Source organism: Brachyhypopomus gauderio, chromosome 5 (assembly GCF_052324685.1).
Source record: "Brachyhypopomus gauderio isolate BG-103 chromosome 5, BGAUD_0.2, whole genome shotgun sequence".
Lineage (NCBI taxonomy): Eukaryota > Metazoa > Chordata > Actinopteri > Gymnotiformes > Hypopomidae > Brachyhypopomus > Brachyhypopomus gauderio.
In genome coordinates, this window is record NC_135215.1 from 3571106 (window position 1) to 3595865 (window position 24760).

Sequence of the window (24760 nt, forward strand, 5' to 3'; positions counted from 1 at the left end):
GGCCCCAAACACCACCAAATGTGAGATTCTGATTGACAGGATCAGAATAGTATGGTAGCGACCTTATCTTCCTTATTACAGGATAATGTGCTAGATCATTCGATAGGCACATACATAGTCACATGATCTGTTAGACAAAATCAGAGGTGTGTGCAGGCCTAACACTCTCACATGGATGTTACTGCTTTATGATAGAGTGCATGTCTGTTATTCTAGGAACTGACTGCAACTTAAAGGGGGGGGGGGGCACAATGGCAAATAGAAAATGTTTAGTGTCATAATGAATTATGCAACAAATGGAATTACCAGTGCCTAATAGGCCTGTCACACTCTGGAGACACAGATTTCGTGTGTCACTGCAAACACCTGCAGTGGTCGTTTTCTGGAGCAGCTGACGAGGTCCTTCAGGTACATAGTTTATGATTAAACCAAATAAGTTATCCATTATCGAGAGATCCCACCTCTCGTTTAGTCTCGCCTGACCTGTCTCGGGTTCTGCAGTCCCACCATCTCTTCAGACGCAGACCCGAAGGCCTCCGGGCACACACAGTCCACCTCTAAGTGGAAGTGCAGGACCCGGTGGAGCTGGCAGGACTCGGGGCTTTGGCCTGGTGGGATGGGAATGTGAAAGGCCGCCCAAACCACCGCTGCTACCTGGAGGCCTGCCAGCACGGCCCCGCTCTCTGAATTACAGCGCATTAAGTCAGAATGGAGGACATTATTGCTAGTCTCCTTCTCTTCCTCTGTTGCTCGATTGCAGTATCCATACACAGTCCAAGCGTGCCCAGCACAGATCAGCAGACACCCCCACCCCCCCACCCCAAAGGAGAAAAAGACCCAGTCCGATCAGTAGCATAGCATAATTTATTGTTTTTCAAGAAAAAAAAAATGCTGGGAAAAACGGAAACCTCTGGTTTAAGAGATTTGGTTTAGTGGTAAAGGGGAAAAATGTCACTTTTTAAGTTTTTATACATGCAAACTACATATACACTATACATTATATATATACACACACTGTATATATCTGTATGTATTTGTAAAAAAAGGATTTCATCTAGATCAAATGTTCAGCACCTTTTATTCAGACACAATGTGAACACTAAATGAAAGTTAAGTCAAGTGTCAGCAAAACATATGGGTAATACATCAAAAAACAAACACATCCACATTTAACTCAAATGTAATATTATACACAAATGGTTACTTGAGAGTCATGGACATTTTTCATGTTCTTTGATGTGGCCCATCGGAAGGTAGCGAAAATTACAGGGTATGTTTTGGCAGAAATCTAATTTTCCCTCTCAGATCTGACATATAGTTGGCAAAAAACACTGAGGCACTGCACAGAATCTATTGAATAATTGGTTTTGGTTCATATTGCTGAAGAGAGTCAGAAGCAGAATGTCAAGAATTTCCTCCATCATTCAGCTGTCTGAACTCACTAATGCCACAAATGTCAAATCTGATGAAATTTTCAGTGTCAGATTTCAAGACATTAACAATACAGTTGCTTACACAAAATAAATATCTTTGCATCATAAATAAAGGTTAGATTCACATGAATGGTTAAAAAACACAAACAACTCGCTTGCTGACCAAGCTTATCACAAAATCAGTATTTCAGGCACTACTGAAAACTTGAAGGGCCTTTCAAACATCTGGCCTTTCAACCCCCTGCAAAGACGTAGCCACATGTATCTGTGTCGTTCAACTGTGGTGCCTGACAGACGGAATTCAACACGTTTCCTCATTTCCTCCGCTCTGAGACATTCGTTTTCAGCCAGCTAACGGGTGGAGCCGCTCCTAACGACCCGAAGGACATGCGAAGGGCGTGCGGTCCACTCTGGGGCTGGGGGAGTCCAGCTGTGATTGGTAACAGCGTGCTTGCTTGTGTCTCCGTGTCCGCAGGTCCTGGAGGAACGCATGAAGCTGGAGTGTAAGTGTCACGGCGTGTCGGGCTCCTGCACCACCAAGACGTGCTGGACCATGCTGCCCACCTTCCGGGAGGTGGGCTACGCCCTGAAAGAGCGCTACGTCACGGCCGCCCAGGTGGAGGCGGTGCGGGCCACGCGCCTCCGTCAGCCCTCCTTCCTGCGGCTCAAGCAGCCGCGCGGCTACATCAAGCCCACCGAGACGGACCTGGTGTACCTGGAGCGCTCGCCCAACTACTGCGAGGAGGACGTGTCCACGGGCAGCACGGGCACGCGGGGGCGTCTCTGCAACCACACGTCGCCGCACGCCGACGCCTGCCACCTGATGTGCTGCGGGCGCGGCCACGACACGCGCCAGGACTCGCGCGTGTGGCAGTGCCACTGCAAGTTCCAGTGGTGCTGCTACGTCAGGTGCAACACCTGCAGCGAGAACGTGGAGGTGTTCACCTGCAAGTGAGGGGCGGGGCGGAGGGGCAGGAAGTGGGAATCGACTCGCTGTTTTGGTTTTGCACATCAGACACTCGTTAACGTAGGGAGAGCACAAAAGTACAAGATGTGGAGTGTTTAGGGAAATACGAATATGCACTGACCCCAGTCGGACTCCGAACGGATTTTTCCATATATGGTGAATGTGTAGAATTGAAAGCCGCATACAATGTTGGGGATTTGGACCTCCCCAAGTCTTCCACCAATCAACTAAGAGCAGCAGAAGCTTCTCCCAGGGGCCCCGGTACTGACCGATGGGGTTGTCACACCAAACGTGTTAGGACACCAGGGGCAAAATGCTAAAAAAAAACGGGACGAGAAAACGACGATCACCTAACGTGCGTTCCCGAACGCTACACGGAGGGGCAGGTAGTAGTGGAGGAGGTCGCTTTCTGCATAAAATACTGGAACTCTTCAAATGTTTGTCACACTGTATCTGTTTGAACACTGAAAATGGCTGCCTTTCTTCTTCTTGTCCTTTGGAGAGGACAAGAAAAAGTTTCATACTGACCATGTTTTTTTTTTTTTTTTTTTTTTTACGACTCTGAAAATCATTGCTACTGATATGTTGCTATTGTATTTCCGTATCTCATCCCACACTGCAGCAGGCACAGAAAGCAGGCGGGTGTGCCGTACTCAGAGTTCACAGCATCAGGCAAGTATTTATTTTCTCTGCTTTCTTACGCAGCTCTCTGATACAAAACAGGCCTGCTCCATACACAGCCAATTGGACAAGATATCACACAGTCAGTGAAAATACTGGCAATTTGTATGTTGGTGGTATTAGTCTGATTCAATGTTGTCCTCACTACTTAAGTACATTTCTTGTGAAAGTGGTCAAGGCTGAAAGAAACAAACAACGACATCAGAAACATTTGCAGACTGTACCACAGCACCGGTGTGGCAGTGAGTTGTCTGTCCACCTTCCATCTCTACATGTGCGTGACGTACGTGTCCACGTGTGGCCGTGGGAGTCAAAGACAAGCCCTGAAGGAAGCATGTGGAAGTGAATCCGGGCATCCGACCCGTGGACAAAGGTCTCTCGTGAGTTTCAGAGCCGTGGCATTCCACACCACTGGTGTGATCGTACACGACCCTCCCTAGCCAGGGCACGTCCGGCTATTTCCACCTGAACGGCTGGAGAGGATCAAGGGCTCGCGGCTATTTTAGATAGCAACGTTATTTTATTTTAATTACTCAAAATTGTTTATGAACATTTTACGGTTGGCAAATTTGTAAAAGTATATTTTTTTATGTAAAAATATGGCACTTTGTCATGTATATTCAGAAAGAAATTATTAATACTATTTCCTTTATTATATTTTCATTGTTTCTTTACAATTTTAAGACCACAAAATATGCAGAATTTTGTTGCAAATTAATGTATAAAACATTTGGGTTACCCCATAGTAACTTCAGGTATGAAATGAATTCATCTCATGGTGATACTTGTACTCTTAACGGAGCAAAGTAAACTGGTAATAAATAAATGAAATCAAACCATCTGAGCATAACTAGACTGCAGCACTAGCGTTCGTGTCGGTTTTCTGCATTTTTGTCTATAATCAGAACCACACGTCAACGTTCAAGAACCAAGTCAGGACTTTATTTAACAGCTCTACAATGAATCTTCAGGCGGGTCAAAAGTGGATCACAGCAGGACCCTGTCCGTCAGGCGTGTGGTCAACGTTTTCACAGCTCTCGGGGCTGATGCTGTCCGGTGGAGGCTGCAGTGGGGTGAGGGCCATCCAGCGCTTCGCTCTGTCACCCCCCCCCCCCCCCCCCCCCCCCCCCCATTTGGCGCTCTCTTCCTGCGTGTGAAAGGCATTGCAGGCAGCCAGCGATGCAGAAGTAAAGGCCGCGTGTTTTGTTTGCCGTCTGAGCTGGCCACTGCCGGATCCGAATAAGCCACCGACATTGTACCGTGGATCGCAGGGGTGGGGGGGGGGGGGGGGGGGGGGGGGGGGGGGAGTCAACCTCGACTGTTTCGCACAAAACATTCTTCCCTTAATATGAGGCACAGCAAACAGGGTGGAGTGGTGTGAGGAGAGGCTTTCATGGCCTGGGAATTACAGAGGGGTCAGGAGCACTCCTCTCATTCTGATGGGTGGGGAGGTGAGGGGGGAGACCCCGTCCTGCATGCTAATACTTTTGGTCTGAATGACCTTTGTGATATGCGCTTGGGCCAGATCGGACCTGGAGGTGAATGGGTCAGCAGACGGAGACACTGAGAGGATGGGGTTGCTGATAACTCATATCTTCTCACCCAGCGAGATGTCCAGTCTGCTGCAGGTTCACCTCAAAATGGATGCGTCACAGTCCGAGAGCAACACTGCTTACCCTTCAGGCTCTCACACAGCCAGATACAGGAGTATTCATCAAAGTGTTAAGGGGAGAGGTGCAGTGGGATTGGGTAGCCATGTAAATAACCACAATGCTCTTGAAGAACAATGGATATTGAGAATCAACCCTGTTAACGGTTTGGGAGGCCCCACGTTTCCATAAAACTCACTGGATTAGGGATTAACCTCTACTCCCCTCTTGTCAATAGTCTTTTTTGGTGTCTGAAAAGCCAGGAAGACATGGGTCTCCTTGTTTCAGAGGATTTGAATCCTATTGAGTGGGAGCTGGAATCAAAGACCGCTGAAGGCATCCCAGATATCAGCATGGGTCCCTGCAGAAAAGCCCTTTGGCGTCCCCCCCTTGTGCAGACATCACAAAGCAAGGCACCTCCCCTCCCTCCACCCCTATCTGGGCTAGGGCGAGTGGGGAGGATGGGACAGAATGGGGTTGAGCTCCATTGCTAGTGGTCTCCCTGCCGTTCTTCCTTCTTAAGAGGTCTGAGGAGCAGGCTGCCGTCCCTCTCCTCTACACGGAAGCCCATGTCCCTCAGCATGGAGTCATCAGCCACCGCCTGCCTCCTCAGGCCCTGCACCAGCTTCTGGTTCTCCACATTGTGCTCTAGAATGTTCCGGATAGCAAAGACAGCCCACTGGCTTATGACTGGAATGAGGGTTAAGGATAGTTATGACCAAACACAAAAAATAATAATTTAAAGATATGATGGTATGAAAGGCATAAGAGAACTGAAATTATGTGCTGAATCTCATTTTATCTTTTTAATTTTGTTTTAATTTCTGTAAATGTATATCAAAGTATATTAAATGAAGTCATAAAATTGAAAAACATGACTGTGCTTTTTCCTCTGCACTATTCTCCGAATTACAGCCCTTACTTCCTCCTTGCTCACCTGAGGCACTTCCTGATTCACAACCTCTACCTCTTCTAACCTTCTTTTCCTTTGAATCAAGAGAATGAAAGGGAAAGAAGGTTAGAAGAGGTAGAGGTTGTAAATCAGGAAGTGCCCCAGGTGAGCAAGGAGAAGTAAGGGCTGTAATTCAGAGAATGAAGTGTGGTAAGGTAGTTGGACCGGATGATATTCCAGTGGAGGCATGGAAATGTTTGGGAGAGACAGCAGTGGAGTTTTTGACTGGGTTATTTAACAGAATCTTGGAAGGTCAGAAGATGTCTGAGGAGTGGAGACGAAGCATAATGGTGCAGATTTTCAAGAATAAGGGCGATGTTCAGAGCTGTAGTAATCAGATCAGTCACACCCTGAAAATCTGGGAAAGAGTGGTGGAAGCTAGGCTTAGAGGAGAGGTAGAGATCTGTGAGCAACAGTATGGTTTCATACCAGCTAAGTGCACCACAGATGCTATGTTTGCTTTGAGTGTGTTAATGGAGAAGTATAGGGAAGGACAGAAGGAGTTACATTGTGTGTTTGTTGACTTAGAGAAAGCTTATGATAGAGTACCGAGACAGGAGCTGTAGTATTGTATGAGGAAGTCAGGAGTAGCAGAAAAGTATGTGAGGGTGGTGCAGGATATGTATGAGAACAGTGTGATAGCAGTGAGATGTGCAGTAGGAATGACAAACGGGTTTAAAGTGGGGGTAGGACTACAACAGGGATCAGCCCCGAGTCCCTTCCTGTTCGCAATTGTCATGGACAGACTGACGGACGAGGTTAGGTAGGAGTCCCCTTGGACTATGATGTTTGCTGATGACATTGTGATCTGCAGTGAGAGTAGGGAGCAGGTGGAGGTGAGCTTGGAAAGATGGAGATATGCTTTGGAGAGCAGGGGAATGAAAGTGAAGAGGAGTAAAACAGAGTACATGTGTGTGAATGAGAGGGCAGACGGTGGACAGGTCCAGTTACAAGGAGCTGATTTGGTGAAGGTTGACGAGTTTACCTACTTAGGGTCGAGGGTACAGAGTAATGGAGGAAGTGAAAGAGAGGTAAAGAAGAGAGTGCAGGCAGGGTGGTGTGGATGGCATAAAGTGTCTGGGGTGATCTGTGATAGAAGGGTGTCGGCTAGAATGAAAGGAAAGATCTATTGGACAGTAGTGAGACCTGCTATGTTGTATGGACTGGAGACAGTGGCACTGACAAAGAGACAGGTGAGGGAGATGGAGATGTCTGAGATGAAGATGTTGAGATTCTCATTTGGAGTGACGAGGAAGGATAAGATCAGAAATTAATTTATTAGAGGATTAGCACATGTAGCATGTTTTGGAGATAAGGTTAGAGAAGCGAGATTGAGATGGTTTGGGCATGGTCAGAGGAGGGAGGAGAGGTATATTGGTAGGAGGGTCTTGAGGATGGAACTTGGAGGAGTGGTAGACCTAAGAGGAGGTTTATGGAAGCAGTGGTAGAGGATATGAGAGTGGCTGGTGTGTCAGTGGAGGACACTCAGGACAGGGCCAGATGGAGGAGTTTGATCCACTGTGGCGACCCCTAAACAGGAATTGCCGAAAGAAGAAGACGACGACGACTATGAAAAACAAAGCTCGACTTTGGTCCTGAAAATCCATCAGGACCAAAAGAGTTTGGTTCCCACCCTTATCGAATGCACCTGATCTGGGTCAAGACCTTCAGTAGCATCTTAATATTAGAGTACGTGTGATAGGACTAAGCTCTCCATGGTGGTAGATACCCGGAAATGGAGTTGAGGACTCTTGATTTGGCAGGCCTGGAATTAATATCATAAAAAAATGCTAAATGTCTCATTATTTCACTGAAGTGGTGATTTTGTTCACAGCACTGTACGTCTTCCATTTGGTTGGGGGTGTGTTACTGGCAGAGCAGGTCACTGCCTGTGGACTTCAACCAATAACCTCTACACTTTCAACCTGACAGAACCATCACTCATTTCCCATCACACTGTGTGGTAAACCCTCCATTAGTAATGGAAGCTAAGGGGCTTTTCCCTCCCCTGTTCTATTTTCACCTTCGTGAGCGATATCTTAGCGTTTTTCGTAGTGGCTCCTGCCAGGACAGAAGGCCTTCATTACAGCAACCACAATGGCACAGCAAAGGAGAGCGAGGAGAAATCACAACCAAGGATACACGGATTGTTGCTGTCAATGCTGCAGCAGTCCAGTACGAGGGCTATTCCATCCAGCTCTCGGATCTAGAGAGACATATAAAAAAATGGTGAGGGCATTTCACGTCTGAGGGCTAACAATCCATGCACAGCAGTTACTGTGATCTGCACCCCCCACCCCCACAAGGCCAGAATGGTTAGGACATGACGACTTTCCGTGGAGATGAAGCACATGTGGTGAAGTTGGTTTGGACCGATCGTATCGGGCTGCGGTGATTCCTGTCACACACTGCGTCTTACTATACGCTAACCGTCGTGCTAAGTACAACTCAAGAACAGTAGTAGATCACAAACCACCTTATTTCTAGGAAAAAAGGAGAATATGACAGATGACTACAGGCCTCGGTGTACTGTGTTGTAGCGAATGCCAGTCATGAGGGCGGGAGAGAAACAATTTGCTGGAAAAAAAGAAAATTAAGTGAAACTCTAGCTAGACGTCTGAAGAGAGCACGTCTGTGGCCTGTCTGGACCTGATCAGCTACAAGGAGGACAATCAATCAGAACTCACTGGAGAGCAGCAACTACTATAAGTGAAGGATTATGTGGCCCAAAGGCAAGAGTGTGATCTTGGGGTTCTTGGCTATTGTTTTTTGGCCTCTGACCCCTTGACCCTATTTAACCTGGGCTGGTATGAGCCCTTGTTCATAGCTTACTGAATGAGTCCGATCTGAAAGGGTGCAGATGGAATCATTACAGGGGTGGTTCCAACAATGGAGCTCATTAAAAAGAGTGAAAGGGAACAAACTGGGAAAGTGCTTGGGGATAGGGACAAGAGATGATGCAAGCAAAGAGGTTCAGATTGGTTCTGAAGCCTTCATCCGTATATGCTAATCCCCAAATTAGCTTTCAAGGAGGGTGCCTGTATTGATAAAAACCCTGCACTGACAGGATCCAGGCAGCTCACAGTGTGTAATGGACCACAGTAACTGAGCTTACTGCAGATCTATGCTTAAAGCACATATCTAAAGTCTTATGTTTAATTTTTCTAGCAACTTTTCAATTGTGAAAGATCATTTATATTATGAGAATGTGTCGAAATCAGTGATAAGTAGTAGTGGATATTATTAAAGAGAAAAATCCCTACAAAGCTTCACTATTTAAGTTCATACATGCATTGCTGATTTTACAAAGTCCAATCTCTCTAACCATTTAGAAGAAAATTTCACCCAAAAATTCAAATGTTGCTACAACTGAAAGCTAGTAAAAGTAAATTAAGATTATTACTTAACATTAGCTTTAATTGATTCTTAGAGATTTTAGCACTGTTGGTGACATTCTTTTAAACTAACATGCCTCCCAATTTTAGGGGTGTGGTTCCGGGAGGGGGTACCTGGTCCTGATTGGCCGTGTGCCTGTGGCACAGATTCCCGATCAGACGGATGAGGTGTGCTTTGAAGCTAACTGCAGGGTGAACACCAGCGCCACTTGGCTGTGTGAGGGAGAACTCGTGTGCAGCACTGAACACATTCTTACTGGCCTTCCCAAGCAAGTGTACATCCTTTAAAAGATCTAAAACAGGGAGAAACACAAATAAGATCGAACGAAAACGACACACAATACCAGTGTATGAGCTACTAGGTGGCTGAGAAAGTGAATGGCATGGAGACAGTGAAAGACACAAAGATAAATCATGACATAAAGAGTATCAGCAGACCATGCCTCTCCAGTACGAGTTCAGAGGAAGAAATTACATTAGTGCCTATAAAAAGTGCACCGAGCATTTAGCTGCAATAGGGTTCAATATGACGGTGGAGGTCATTCTCTGCAGCAGACCAGACACCATTTAATGTGTGTTCTGAAGTACATCATCACAAACTGGCGAAGTAGACCCTTTCAAGCCACATTTCAAGTGACTGTAGAAGACCTGACAAATATCCCACCACCAGGCAAGCTGATTAACCAATCAATGGCTTAACTGTAAACATATTGCAAATCAATTGCAAAAATATTAATTTCTCTCAAATTTTTGAATACCGATTTGAAGAAGGTAAAATACGTATTTAGGTTTAAAATGACATGGGAATTCAGTTGTGTTAGAAAAACTGTATTCCCTTGTGGAGTTTGCCATCCATAAACTCCATATAAAAAAGAGACGCCTAGTATATTTACCAACAGTTGATTGGAGAAGGTCTGGTTGATCTTGCAGGGAACGTAAGTTCTTCTGGTCAGAGGTCATCTCGCAGAGAATATCCAGCAGCCTGACCACTGCCAAGGCCTTCTCCACAGAGGAACCGATGAAGAAGCCATCAAATGCTTTAATACATTTGTTAACCTTGATTCATATTAACGTACTATGGTTCAGGAAGTACTGAACTGATTACCTGGTCATTAACTGAGGAGGCAGAGCTGAGAGAGAGAGCCATCTTGCAGCTGCTCTGGAAGCAGGATGCCAGGAACTGGGAAGTCCTTGGAGGGATCAGACAGGTCTCCTCTTTATCTTCTCCAAGCTGGGCTAAGATTAGCTCCAGTAATGTCAGCCTTTTCCAAAAAGCAAACAAATACACTGATTTCTGTGTGGACCTTAGCATAAATCCAAATGAAGATAAACACATCCGTATCCATAATGTAATTTGGTAATATATTCTCGCCAGCTGCATTATTAAAAACAGGCCACATTAATATTAGAAATATCCACAGCATATCTGTTGCCATGCTCAAGACGTCATCGTCTAGCTTTTCATCAGTGACCAGTTTAGAGTCGCTGTCGAATGGTTATTTTTGAGTGTAAAACCCAGCTGTGACACTGACGTATGTGAAAGGCCCAGAACCAGTGGTGCAGCTGATGAACACACACCATCCACAGCGATGCCACTGCCATGTCAGAGTCTGTGCTTCTACCAAATATCCAATCAGTAGTTATGTGGCCAGAAACTGACCAGTGATGAATGAGGTAGAGGTTAGCTGGCAAAATATGCCACAACAGATGGGCTGCAGTCTGTAATTATAGATTTAAAATTGTATCTGTAAGATAGGTGTGTCTAACCAAGTTATCAATGAGTATAGGAAGAGGGCAGGACTTTCAAAAAAAATTCAATAAAGCCCGGAGAGCATATATTTATCTAGCAATTAAAAAATAGGCTTATATGTATGTATGACTGCAATGTGACACATGGTTAACAGGCAGCGTTGTCCTGACTGGGTGGATGCTGGTAGTTCATGTTGTTTTTTTCTTCTTTGTTTGATGTTTGCCGCATTGCCCTGCCCGAACATATATGATGTTCCAAAGAATGCGTGTTTTTGTATGAGGTTATATTTTGAATGGGTGCTTTGCCTTTCTTGGTCATTCATCTCTGCATACATCCCCTCGATGAGTTTCGACGATTTGAAGAAGTGCTGTGTGACAATCAAGAATCTGCAAAACATGGTCACGGTCCGTTACTCAATAAAAATCTATGTTTGTTAGACTCAGTAATATAGATTCAGTGTTGTGCTTTTAGAGGCCTAAAGCTCCCGTCTCTCTGGTAACACACAACGTGAGCAAAAAAAATAATTTTTAAAGCTCAAAAACAGCTGCCTATATGACAAAAGCCTTTTGGAAATTTGCAGTATCTCCTCTGAGAAAACGGACATACGTCCAGTCGATGTCAGGTGCAGTCCTGCAAAGTTCCATGACCTTCAGTGCGACCTTCAGGTAGCGAGGCTCAGTGCACAGCTGCTCCGTCCTGTCTTCATCCAGACAGGTGTGCAGGACCATGCAGGTGTACGCCATAACCTTCTCATCACGCAACTCCAGGAGATCCCTGCAAAGACACAGAGCCTAATTCTGGGCACCGTTCATACAGAACCCATCTGACTGTCAAGGGTGTTCAAATAATAATCTGGACTTGTGAGGATTCACTCACAAAAACATGTGTGGAAAAGCATGGTCCCAAATATCAGTTTTGCAGAGGTGGTTGCCAACAGCAATGTTACCGAGAAACTGAATCCCACATCGCAGTGCTGACAAAACAGAGATGTGGACAGTGACCATGATGACCAAACTTCAACAGACACCCACATGTAAATATTGCATGTACAAATCACATGATTTGTACAGCACACTGTAGTACAAAAGTACTCAGCTGCAACCAAAATCTAGTCAAAAAGGCTTACCGTCTAAAAGGTCATCAGACTCTCCTGATGTTAGCTTAAGAAGCTTCCCCAAAATTCCTAGTGTTGTTTGAATACAACCTTGATCCCTGTTTTGGGGGGGGGGGGGGGGTTTATTTTTATTACTTTATGCAGACCAAATAAAACACTTCAATATGTACTTATTATTCATGACCACTGTGAAATGTGGGTTACCGTAGGATGCACTGATTGCGAGGACACCGCGCGCAGGCGTTTCGCTGCGCGCGGAAACACTCGGCCGCGAGCTGCAGACACAGCGAAGCGCTCGCGCCTCCGCTCGAAGCGCCAAACTCGTCAGAGAGCCTGGGGACCACGGCGGAGAGACTGACCAAGACCACCTCCTCAACACCGAACCTGAGGACACAAACGGCACTGCCACGTCAAATGACAGCACACTCTTTTTTTATGAGTGTCCTGAAGACTGTGGCTTTGTCATACTCGATTTTTAAATCGGCAAACATGGATGAACAAGGGCCAACCAATAAATATCGTGTGTGTGTGTGTGTTTCAGATTATTCCTATTAGTTTTGCGAGTTTGGATTAATCACAGCTCGCTCTATCACTTATTAATGTGACATTAATGCTTTAACCGAACTTTATTTTTACCCGCTGGTAAATGAGAGCAACGACAACGGCACTCGAATGGTTGCCATGGTACCTCACCAACGCCCGGAACTACTCAAACGTCGAATTGATTTTAGTTAGCTGTTGCTAGCTAAATTAGGTTACCTAGCTAGCTAGCGCCGGTCATGGGTAGTTGCGTTCTCCCTTTATCACGGAAAAGCTGTTCGCACCTGAACTGTTCGTCTCTTAATGCCTTTGTCACGGTTTGCAAAGACTTGAGATGCTCCAGAGTGAATCTGCCCGTGCATATTTCATCGATCACGGAGATTTGGCTAAACATGCTGTCCGGTCCAACGATGACAGCCAACGTGAATGTGCGGCATCAATCTCTGAAAAGCGAGATTTCAAAATAAAAGTTTGACTACGCGTACTCTCCTTTGTTATTTTCTGATACGGTCATTAATTGTACACTTATAGTTTTGTAGTAGTAGTTGTAGTTTTTAATGTTCATAATGTTTAATTTATATTTGATTAATATTTTTGCATTGTAAAGCCTTAGTGAAATTAACATATTACCGTAGGTAGTACAATACTTAATACAATACAGTTAGGTCGTTACATGAACGTCACTTTATGAAGCAACATTATCAGTATATGCCTTTAAGAATGACATCACCAGCACCACTATAAACCAGTCCATCTGACATTCATTCATCGGAATCAACTATTTAAGTGGTTCCATTTTTCACAAACAAGTTGTGGGGACAAGGGATCCAGCTGCAACAACAAAGGGCAACTTTCCGTTTTGAATTTTCATGGTGCTTGAGTATTTTTGGTTCTTGGCTCCGTAGTCTGTGGTCTGCCTTATATTTTCTCTGGTCTAGTAAATGCACCAGAGGAAGCTGGTTGAGGATGAAGAATATAATTACAGGTGGTAGCGTATCAGACAGCTCTCCTCTGGCTAGGGTGGGTCCATAGCTAATACACAGATGGCAAGCTGCTGCAACCAGGCCTTAAGATAGATTCATTGATCAAATGAGAAGGGAGAAAAAGGAAAGCTTAATGGCTTACGGAAATGCTAAAGCTATGTGCTCACTGTAACTGTTACTGAAGTGTCCTTGAGAAGAAGATGATGAAAGTCAATGATTATTGAGCACAGGAGATAATTGTTTACATGCTAAAGAAGAAATATCAAATGTAAATGGAAAATCCACCTCTCGAATAAAGTCCATAAGAAAATAAAAATGTATAAGTACACAGTGCTACACTACATACCATACAACATACAATGGTTGACTCTGACCACATGATGTGTCTCATCATTACCATACTTTGGTTTACCTGTTATGAAGCGCTTCTATAATGTTAGTTACTTTTAATTATCTGATATCTGATAAATATAAATCCAAAAATGTTTTCTCATTCTGTTCACAGTCACATCATACCGTTATGTATAACCTGTAACAATGAAACAAATGTAGGAGGGTTAGCTGCTTCTAGACACATTGTGCAGCCATATACTCTGAAAAGTTGATTGTCATTACTCCCTTAACAGCCTTAACACTCATTTGACATAAGGAATCTCTGCGTCTTTTCAAGACAAATCACATCTGGTTTTTGTCTTCCTTGTTCCCAGTATTCTCCAATCTAAACTCTTTCTAATTACACTCATTTGACCCCAATGCACTGCAGAGAAAGTGAAGTGGGACGTGGTGCCAGAAGGTTCCTCTAAGAAGCCCCATTGTAGTAAAGGAGAGGCAGCTAAGGAATACATTCTTCTGTGTTTACATCTTCTGTCAGTGTTCCTTTTCTTAGAAGAGCATTGCTGACTTTTGAGTTTAGACATCACAAAATGCACACAGACAGCTACCAGAGTTGTTACTGTGCTCTACAAACTCCATGTCTGTTGTACAAATAGGAACCTGTTCAGTGGAAAGAAATGATACGAGATGTTTGCACCCTGGGAGAGCTGCAGTGCAGTGCAGTCCACTCAGACACATACTTTATGCACTTCCTAGCTGAAATTTCATATATTTCTGGAACTACCAGAAAAAAAAATGGTTTTTGGAAATCTAAGTTAAAATGCAGAAACTGCTGACTCATGTGAGATTAGATTACTCAACTACACAAACTGCGCAGAATACGGGCAGTAATTAAAAACATAATGACACTCTTCCCTTACACAATATAACCACCACATGTCTGTTACTTTGGCCTTCCTGGACACAGTTTAGGGAAAACAATGACCATTGCTCTTGCTCAAGGCACAAGTGTGCGGTCTTTCCATGTTTGTAAGTTTGAGAAACAAACCCACAAAATGGTTGTGGGGTGATGGCTGGTGCTAATGCTAAGTTAGAAAAATACATCTTCTCCCCAAACACTAAGTTAAATTTCCAGGCACATAAGAAAAAAAGTGTTCTGTCTGGTGTTAAAAACAGCACATATAATAGAAGAGGCAAGTGGGGCAGATTCAGGTGCCCTTGCATACTTGAGATTCCGTACAATGCCACACAGCCTCAGGCATACAGACATATTCCATAAACCATAGCGGAAAAGATCCGATGTTGGAAAATCACGACGGAGGCCGTTTCTCAAAGATCATTTACAGTCAACCTATTGATTACTACCCAAAATCAACAGAGAAGGCCATCATTCATCTTCTCCATAGTAATGTCTCCCAGCCACAAACTGAGCCCCACTTACTAGCCTGCACAGCTATAAATATAGACAGTTATTTTCACTCTTTTGTACTAAATAGGGGCATCCCTGCTTCTGAAAGGCTTTGATTTGGCAGATGTAGAACATCAGTAGTGCAAAGCAGAGGTTGATGAAGTCGTCAAGGTTCTCATCACTAAACAGTAATCACAGGAATCACAGGACCTGGTACTGTGTTTTGCCGTTGAAGAGACCCAGTGGCTGGGGGAAAATACCGTGATCTATAATGCATTGTGGAGTCAGCTGAAGTGGGACGCCAAGTGATGAAATAAAAACAGAAGAATGCAAGGAGACACCAAGGCTCTGAATATGCAATGTATTAGGGAGAATATTTATAAAGTACATGAGGTATTTTCAGGTCATGTCACAACATATCCCAAAACAACTGCCTCCCCTACTGGTCGTCAGTAGAATTACAAACAACAACTAGCATACAACTTGGCGTACAGTACAAAATCACAACAGAGAAGTGAAAAAAAAAACTCAAGTTGTGAGTGGACTCAAGCCATTAGTTACAAATGATATGATTTAAACAGAAAAAAATATTTCACATCTGTTGACCTATTATGGACAGTTCATTATTTTAATTTACAGTTCTGGTGGAATGGAGTCAGTTTGGCTGATATAGCAGTACCTGTATTAATATTATAGCTGGTGTAGACTGAATTGGGCATGTCTATTAGACAAACTTAATAAGACATACCATAATACAACATACTCGAATAAAACAATCAAATGCATTGTTTTATCAAGAATATGTCATTAGGAATAATAATTTGGAGTTGTCATAATTTAAAGTTTTTCATGATCAACCGTAACATGTTCTTTTGTGTGAGGTGGCAAAAGTCGCACGTGGAACTGAAAGTTTCTCAAAAACATGAAACACAAGACTTTGTGTATAACTGGGGTTTGCGGGCGACTATGTCAGATCTTCGGTCTGCTCCGCCTGTCCTCGGTTGTTCATTTGTGGTTCCTCCGTCTCAGGCTCAGTGACTGGTTCTTCAGATCCTGCTTCCTCTCCTTTGACCAACGACTGTCTGGCTGAGATTTCTGTTTCCTGAGCCGCACTGGTCTGGTACTTTGTGATGAACTCTGTGCTGGTGAGAGCCCGGTCGTATTTGGCGTAGCTGGACTTCACTGGCAAGCGTTCTAGTTTGTCTATATGGGCACGCACAGAGATATAAAAGACAAATGCATTTTTCATTATCATTTAATAGAAATGAATGAGAATGTATTTAAAATGAACACAAAATGAATTGAAATTAAGTGCTATCGACAATATTGACGTAACTAATGCCATATTTAGTCCTGTGTGTTTTTACCTGCTGGTGTAATGGGCTTCATGAGGCGGTTCATCTGGACATTCCACTGTCTCATATGCTGAACTTTAGAACGAGTTTCTGACATATTCTGACCAACAAGAGAAAGATGGAGAAAATGTGAAAGACTGGAAAGATGACAGTATTTATCTGCAGTTTTTCTATTTGGTTTTCCACAGCTCTGAGTGGTGTTTTCTAATTGCTTTACCCCACCCGTGAGTGGTGCTTTCTAATTGCTTTACCCCACCTGTGAGTGGTGCTTCCTAATTGCTTTACTCCACCTGTGAGTGGTGCTTCCTATTTGCTTTACTCCACCTGTGAGTGGTGCTTCCTAATTGCTTTACCCCAGCTCTGACTACTCATTTTATTCATTATATCTTCAATCCTTCTTGGCTTCCTCCAACTTCAGTTTGTTATACCTCAAGGGTGGAAGGATGTGTTTCCACTGCTTCTGCTAGGGGCTGGGGTGAGAGTGAGGGTGGTTGAGAGTTGGAGCATGGAGAAGCCCTTGAGGTGAAGGAAGATGAGGCAGGAGATGAGGCAGGAGAGGGTCGAAGTTCCTCATCTTCTAGAGACTGCTTGGCCTCCTCGTGGATCCTCAATGCAGGAACCGAAGTCTCCAGGTGTCTCTGAATAAAATGATCTTCTAGAGGCTGCTTGGCCTCCTCGTGGATCCTCGCAGCAGGAACCAAAGTCTCCAAGTGTCTCTGCAGAAGCAGCAACTCAGACAGCTTCCTCTGCTCCTCTTCCATCTGTCTATGACATACACACCCACCAACCAGGCAACACACACACACACACACACACACACACACACACACACACACACACACACACACACACACACACACACACACATTCCTCAGTAATGAGCATGTCCCTAAATTAGAGGTAGAAAGGGGAAAGAAAGACACTGCGGATTGAGCCGCTGTGTGTCTGCTGCTGACCTCTCGACCTCACACCGGGCTCTTTCCTCTTCTAAGCGGGCCTGTATCTGCAGGTCCAGTGCCTCCTCCAGTTTCTGCTGTGTGAGCTCTAGTTCTTGTATCCTCTCCTTCTGTTGCTTGACTGTCATCTCCATCTTAGCCAACTCAACCACCAGGGCCTCTTTGGCCTGAGCAAAGTTTGCAATGGCAAAAAAATGTCTAGTGCTGCTACTTATATGAAATGGAGAAAAAGAAGTGTCTGTAATTGTAGAAGTCAGGAAAGAGCATGGTGATTGTGATTAGAGACACCGGGCGAGATCTGGCGTCCTGTGTTGTCTTACTGCGTTAGCCTCCGCCAGCTGTCTCTCCAGCTCTCGCTGCTTCTGCTTCTGCTTCTCTGTTTCACGCGCCTCCTCCTCTTTACGCTGAGCTTCCTTTTCAGTGTATTGCTAACACACACACACACACACACACACACACACACACACACACACACACACACACACACACACACACACACACATAGTATATATAGAAGTATAACTACAAATACAGCCAACTACCCATCTCTCTTCACTTCTCCCATTCAAGTACCTGGATAATGTCAATAATCCCCATGTCTAGCTCCCCACGCTGTGCCCCCGAGCCGGGCTGCTCATCCTCAGGGCTGGGCTCACTCTGGTCGCTCTGGGCCCTCTGGTCGCTCTGGGCCCTCTGGTCGATCTGGTCATTGTTATCATTCTGGCTGCTGTTGCTGCTCAGTCTCCTCTGGCCATTCGGTCTTCTCAGGCCTCTCTGGCCGCCGCCGTTGTCGGTCTGTCCTCCCTCGTCGCTCTGCTCGCTCTGCCTTCGCTGGCCGCTCTGTCTGCTCTGGCTGCACTCCCGCAGGGCCCTCCGACGCAGCTTGAGGTCGTAGTGCAGCGAGCTCTTCCCCTCGGTCTGCAGCCGGACGGCCGTCTGCACAGCTGTGGAGGAGCCAGAGCGGTCGCGACAATGTGGAGCGCACAGAGCCACAGATCTAACACCAGGCGTCTGGGGAAACTGCTCGTTTTTGTCCGTCTTAAAATGCTGTGTTCATTTCCAATGTAAAAACGTTATGATGAAGGGTAGGAAGTGTGTGGTAGGAAGGGGTCTTCACCTTGAATCCACTCCACTCTCTGTTTCTGGTCTGATGCACTCATCTCATACGTCCTTGCCGGAGTCTTCACACAGAACAAACAGCGTCTCCCGTCCTTATCGGGGATGGTCTGGCAGTTACACGACACAATAATTAAGGCGATTCTACGCAGAATAATACACACAATAATTAAGGCGATTCTGACTTAGTTGTGATTGGTTAAGACACATTCCAAAAACACATGAAAATCAGAAGCAAAATCCGATGAACAGAATTAGAAACACTGCTGGATGGATATGTATTTTTGTCAGAGGGTATTATTGGAGGATGTTTTAATATTATTTTTTAATAGTATGGCTGGGTTTCCATATATTGTTAATTTGAAATTACATTTACGTGAACCGTTTTTGTATGTGAAACTCTTACTACTGAGTCATGTGACCACTCGTCTCTTATTTATAGCACAGATATTGAGGTTGTATTGTGACTCTCCTTGATAAAGACATATGCTGAAGGGTGTCGAGAGACTCTTGTCTGTAACCATGTCGAAATGCAGACTGTTTAGATATGATATTATCTGCCTTTAAAATCTGATGCATGTTTGTGACTGCACAAAATCGATAAGACTATAGTCACATAATTGAATGGTTAGGACTGATATTGTCAATGTTTTAACACAAAAGGAGGCATTTAAAAAAGGAAACAGATTTAGTGTCTGTTTAATCATAGGATATTGTGTTCTTGATTACTAAAACATGATTATGGGTGGGTCATTCCATACACATTCTAATGTTCACTAGATTAAAAGTCTGAGCTAATTAGATTGTAATTATACTAAAATATCATATGATTAAGCAATTAATAAAATATTTTTACGAGGCTCATATTTTCAAAGAAACATTTATAGACTGGACAGACAGCTATGCTGAAATAAAGATGGTTGAAATAACAATATCATCATTGTGTTGTGCTCAAGATCACATACAAGATCACATACTTTAAGATACAATATCACGTTAATTCTACCTCATGGCATGTTTTAAGATGTCACACTCAAAAACTTAAAATATCTTGATGAGAACATAAATTTCTGTTATAAATGATAACTGAGAAAGCACCTGATACTAAACTTAAAAATGACCTGATACATTTTAGCAAAATGTTTTTGTTCTCCGTTTAAATGTTTCCCTTTTTGCACTGAACTTCTAGCCCTACTTAAAGTAAGATGTTATTACTGTCGCGTTACAGAGCGCCTTTGAATATGCAACCCTCGCATACAGCAAACATCAATATTTTTAACATCAATATGTCGTTCTCCTAAAGAAATTGGTCCAAGACATTTTGTCGAAACACTTTGTTTTGTTTTCTTCATGGAACATCCCTGTTGGCCTCTCACCTCCACCACACAGCTCCCATCTAGCTGAAGCTCCCCTTTCTTCTCCCTCAGATCCTCGCTGACGTAGTACACCATGACGTCGGGCTTCAGCACGAACCAGCGCTCCTGCCAGTTACGCCGCACATGGCCTTTCTTCAGCATGTAACCCTGTTTCACAAAGGCGGAAGGAAAATTAGATACGCTACACTGTGTCAGGAACACTTCCTCAAGACTGTGGGATTTTTAATGCTCAAACAGAAAATGAATTTAGCGATGATGTCGTTTCACATTTGATGACACATTTGGCTACGGCGAATAACTTCAAGACAAAAATGACCAAACATCAAACTATAGATTGCAGTTTAAATGCACAAAAACATCATTCTACTACTGTTCTCACACTTAATGTGGTCATGCAGACCTCGACTGTTGAACATCTGTGAACATGAACACTGTCTCATGTCTCAGTCACCTTCTTCAGCACGTTGTGGTACATTTCCATGAAGACCTCGTTGAGGGCCAGACTGAAGGCCTCCTTGCTGTCCACTTGCATGAGGCGTCCTGCGCTTAGGTGCTCCAGGAACAGCCACACCGACAGGCCACCACTCACGGAGGGGTCCTGGGCTAGCAGAGCCTCCAGCAGCTTACCATCCCACTCCAGGCTCATAGCCGCGGAGATCTTCTTCAGCAGGTACTCCAGCTACACACGCCACAGAGGTCATGTGAGGGGTCAGCGTTTTGAAGGTTCGTAATGCAACACAAGGACACTGGTGAAATTCATAACCGCGGCATACGGACTCTAACGAGACTTTTGAAATCTCAGCAGAACTTTTAGCAATTTTGTTTTTGGTAAAGACATACAGAGAGATATAGTGCTACTCAATTGATGCATATTTTAATAAGACACTGCAAAGTTGCAACAGATGCTCCATATTTATCAGTTCACAAATACGAGTTCAAGAGTGCATGTATAATCGTCAGGAAGCCGTGCGACTACACTTGTTACTAAGGTCCTAAACTTCCTTCCCTGTGGTACTACTGCATTATAATCATGAGTCACACAGGCCAAGGCATCTTTTACTTATTTGCTCTTATCTAGATTACACTTACATTTTATGCTGCTCAGTTTTCAGATGAACAAACGTGTCACAACATTTCTCGATAAAGTACAAGATATAAGCGATAAAAAAACAAGCAAACTTGACACTTTGCGTCTTCAACTGGATAATCTATTTACATGCTGAGTTTTCAGGACAATGTCCTCATTAAAGTGAGATGTACCTGTTGTAATCATGGGAGCAGAATTAAGAGGACTGGATTTCATCTGGAATGAGCGATCCGCTACTTTAAAGCTGGTGTAAGTGCCACTCACTCTTGCTAACTTCTGACAGGCCCAGCCAGCCCTTCTCGTCCATACAGTCCCACGTCCTCCATGATAATGTCCATCCCACTAAGCTCACTGTTCAACGTGTTGTGTATGCAGCCATAACGTTTCTTAATATAAGTTCTATGATTGGTTAATATAACCTGACAGTATTGAAATTTGTAGTTACTGATAACAGGATAAGAGTTTTTCTAACATTTAGCTCTCACTTTAAGTAGTGTTCTTAAAACACATCAGCTTTAACGTGCTTGGCAGATATAACCAATCATGCCTACCTCACTTATTATAGGCAACCTTATTTTATTTTAAATGCTCAGGGAGGGTTATAGCTGCTACAATCAGTGTTGTTTCATTTTCACACTATGATACACACGTGCACGCACACACACACACACACACACACGCACACACACACACACACACACACACACACACACACACACACACACACACACACACACACACAAACCCTCATACCTCAGGCAAGCTGATAATGAGTGGATAATGGTCCTCAGACAGCAGATTAAACAGGCAGAAGAGTTTGAAGCAGTCTCTTTGTGAACACACCCCTTGCTGAATACTGGGCTTGAAGTTCTTCTTAGCTGCCATCATCCAGCACAATTCATCAAACGTCTCCTTGTTGAACGTACCCTCAACGGCCTAGACATTGGCACCAACCAAGGACAAACAGGGCAAAACCAGAGTCAGCTAGTTTAATAAGAAGCTTTTTCATTTACTAACAGCACTCAGAACAAATCTGTTTTGTATGCGTTTCTGCATTCTCACTGTATATGCAGATGATTAGACTAAAAATAAAGAATATGCTTCTTCAACTGCTTAACTGGCAGCTGCTTAAAATAAAAACAGGATTTGCTGTGCATGGTAGGCCAGTGTTGGCTTCTAAGCAACTGCAAGTCTGCAGGCACTATAATGTTCAGCTTGGGTTTTTACCCGACTCTGTCTGTACACACAGCTGGTCCTGGAACAACCATGTTAATATTTCTGAAATGGGCAATGCTCTCCAATTCACAACAAGGTAAACCTGGTGGGAGACAACACTTCATCCAAATAATGGTAAAAGCGCCACAGTGAGTTTCAGCGGGAAGGAAATAAACATATTTATGATGGGAAGGAACCTTTGCCAGAATGAACTTGTTCAGGTAGGGCATATAGCCTTGGCTGGACACTGGCCCGTTGTCATTATCCTGGAAGTGTTCCTCCAAAGCCACGGGATCATGAGGGATATTGAGAGCTGTGTACAAATTGTGGGAGAGTACCTGTGATGTACAGTCAGAAAGAGACCTGGCTTGAGACACAACACAGCAAAAACACGAGCATCATGTCCATTGCAGTTATATATAATATAATATAATAATAATACAATATAAGCCTTCAGCATTTTCTGCAACTATAAATTATTCTATTGTCTCCCCATTGCATCCCCATTTGAAGAGACAGATTATTGATTAAGAGACCTTGTTTATTAATGTATCACAAGACCTCGTTTTAACTAGTTAACTGTCAGCTGTCATGTGCTTTCCATAAAATAACTGAAGACACAGGTAGTCAGGTTTTTTGTAAACAAGCACGCCGATCACCTCCCCACCACATTGCTGAGCATAAGAGGGATGATGATATAGAATTCACTTCCTCATGATTGTAGGAGCCAAAGGAATGATGCATGGAATTCGCTTACTTATAAGCGTACACAGAAAAAAAAATGTTATCTCTGCCTCGTGTAGCGTGTCTGGACATTTACATGTTGTTGCATAACTTTAACCATTTGGCCAAGGCAGAACGTGTCCCAACACGAGGTTTCCCTCTGAAAAACGTCGGTCCTTAATTAAAGGGGTCAGTGTTTTGAGTGGTCAGGCTCCCGGTCCTAGTGCGTTTTAAAGGGCAACAATGAAGCATTTAAACGTGAGCACACGTTTAAGATGCGTACATTATATACATTTACGTGAATTAAAATTACATACCCTTAGGACATTTAAAACTTCATTCACCTCTATAGAGCATTTTTATAACGCTTCCGTTAAGTAAAGTATCTACTATCTGAATTAGCAGCTTAAGCCTCTTCACGAAAATAACACCACAAAACGTGAAATGCAATTGGATTTTTTTTGTCGAATATATTTTGCAGGCAGTGAGACAAGAGACGTATGGCTATTTCCTGACAAAAGTAACGAGTTGTTTTACCTTCAGTTGCGACTTGGACACTTTTCCGCAGTGCACCGCGTCCAGTGAGGTGAACGCGTACCAGATAGACTTCAACAGTTCGGACTTCAGGTCCATGGCGGCCATTAGAGCGACATTACTGGGGTAATGTGTGTAAAGGAGTGACTTTAGCGCCGTGAAGTCCTCTCGTACTGCTTTACAGACAGCGGAGAGAGAAGGTCCTTCAGCGGGGCGCGGTTTTCTAACCCACGTCTCTCACCTTCTCTCAGTTATGGCTTCCGGGGAGCCCTATGGAAACTATTCATATCGCAGTACACAATCTCTCTGACCGTCGACAAAACTAATACATACAGTTAGTGGTAGTGGACGAGCCCCGAGAAACCAGTTGGTTGAAAGTTGCTTTTATAATAACGGCACGACTTCTGTAGCCAATATTTCCACAAGAAAAAAAGAACTGTACATTTAAATTTTATTTTAAATTGGGTAGGTTAATATAAGTGCTTTAAGGAAAACATTATTTCATCGCTATCTCAGTCGTGCCTAATGTTACTTTGTCGGTAGGTGGAGGTAATAGTGTGTGAGTGGTCAAAGGCCACGCAGCTTAATTACGTGGGACAAGCTGGAGTTACTCAGTGTCAGACATGTCCAGTTTCAGTGCTGATTCAGGCTGGTATAAATACATTTCTGAATGAAATGTCCTCTTTAGAGCAGTGATCACCTCCGTAGCCTCTGGCGTCTGCTTCAGGGAGTTGGCCTGTCCCCTGAACAGGTTGGGTCTGCTTCAGGGAGTTGGCCTGTCCCCTGAACAGGTTGGACAGGAGCCTGTCCCCTGAACAGGTTGGACAGGAGCCTGTCCGGCCTGCTGAAAGACCAGCTGAACCTCCTGTAGAAACTCAATGAAATGCTGCAGGTCGAGGTGAGTTGGGGGCTGGCACCATACCGCCTCCACCTTGCAGAGCTGCATGTGTACAGAGTCGTCCCTGAGGTGAAACTTGTGCAGGACAGTGTTGAGGACTTGCAGCACACTGTGCACATGTTGGTCGTAGGAGTGGCGTCAATGAAGTGATGATGGATGTAAACATAAATATAAATGTTTATACATACATTTATTTATTACTTATAATGCATGTATTAAAAAAGCCCCACAGGACCTCTAAATATGCTTGGCCAACAGAGAGCTGCTGTGGCTAAACCATAAAAAACAGGAACTC

At 44.0% G+C, this 24760-nt stretch overlaps 3 protein-coding genes across 7 annotated transcripts in view; 1 reads left to right on the plus strand and 2 right to left on the minus strand.

Moving 5' to 3' along the window:
- Positions 1 to 3864, plus strand: part of wnt7ba (wingless-type MMTV integration site family, member 7Ba) — a 12064-nt gene extending 8200 nt beyond the window's left edge. For all 3 annotated transcript variants that reach the window (XM_077004966.1, XM_077004967.1, XM_077004965.1), the window contains exon 4: positions 1909 to 3864. In XM_077004966.1, the coding sequence (XP_076861081.1) occupies positions 1909 to 2388 (480 nt within the window). In that variant the 3' untranslated portion in view covers positions 2389 to 3864. The remainder of the gene's footprint in view (positions 1 to 1908) is intronic.
- A 133-nt stretch (positions 3865 to 3997) lies between these two features.
- atxn10 (ataxin 10) lies at positions 3998 to 12920 on the minus strand. 2 transcript variants are annotated; one of them, XM_077004964.1, is made up of 11 exons: positions 12766 to 12920; positions 12146 to 12325; positions 11954 to 12039; positions 11704 to 11800; positions 11434 to 11601; positions 11133 to 11213; positions 10183 to 10339; positions 9971 to 10076; positions 9192 to 9370; positions 7825 to 7888; positions 3998 to 5420 (listed from the first exon to the last, which is right to left on the minus strand). In XM_077004964.1, exons 1-11 carry the CDS (start codon positions 12873 to 12875, stop codon positions 5221 to 5223), a joined length of 1428 nt encoding a protein of 475 aa, XP_076861079.1. In that variant the 5' UTR covers positions 12876 to 12920; the 3' UTR covers positions 3998 to 5220. The 2 variants fall into 2 exon arrangements, with proteins under 2 accessions (XP_076861079.1, XP_076861078.1); XM_077004963.1 differs by having other exon boundaries at positions 9971 to 10079.
- Positions 12921 to 15552: 2632 nt separating this feature from the next.
- Positions 15553 to 23867, minus strand: def6c (DEF6 guanine nucleotide exchange factor c). 2 transcript variants are annotated; one of them, XM_077004969.1, is made up of 12 exons: positions 23571 to 23867; positions 22508 to 22648; positions 21849 to 22031; positions 20460 to 20687; positions 20009 to 20155; positions 18634 to 18742; positions 18090 to 18460; positions 17837 to 17944; positions 17517 to 17683; positions 16989 to 17325; positions 16573 to 16660; positions 15553 to 16408 (listed from the first exon to the last, which is right to left on the minus strand). In XM_077004969.1, the coding sequence occupies exons 1-12, from the start codon at positions 23673 to 23675 to the stop codon at positions 16170 to 16172; spliced, it is 2223 nt and encodes a 740-aa protein (XP_076861084.1). In that variant the 5' UTR covers positions 23676 to 23867; the 3' UTR covers positions 15553 to 16169. The 2 variants fall into 2 exon arrangements, with proteins under 2 accessions (XP_076861084.1, XP_076861085.1); XM_077004970.1 differs by lacking the exon at positions 23571 to 23867 and having other exon boundaries at positions 22323 to 22646.
- Between the last annotated feature and the right edge of the window lie 893 nt (positions 23868 to 24760).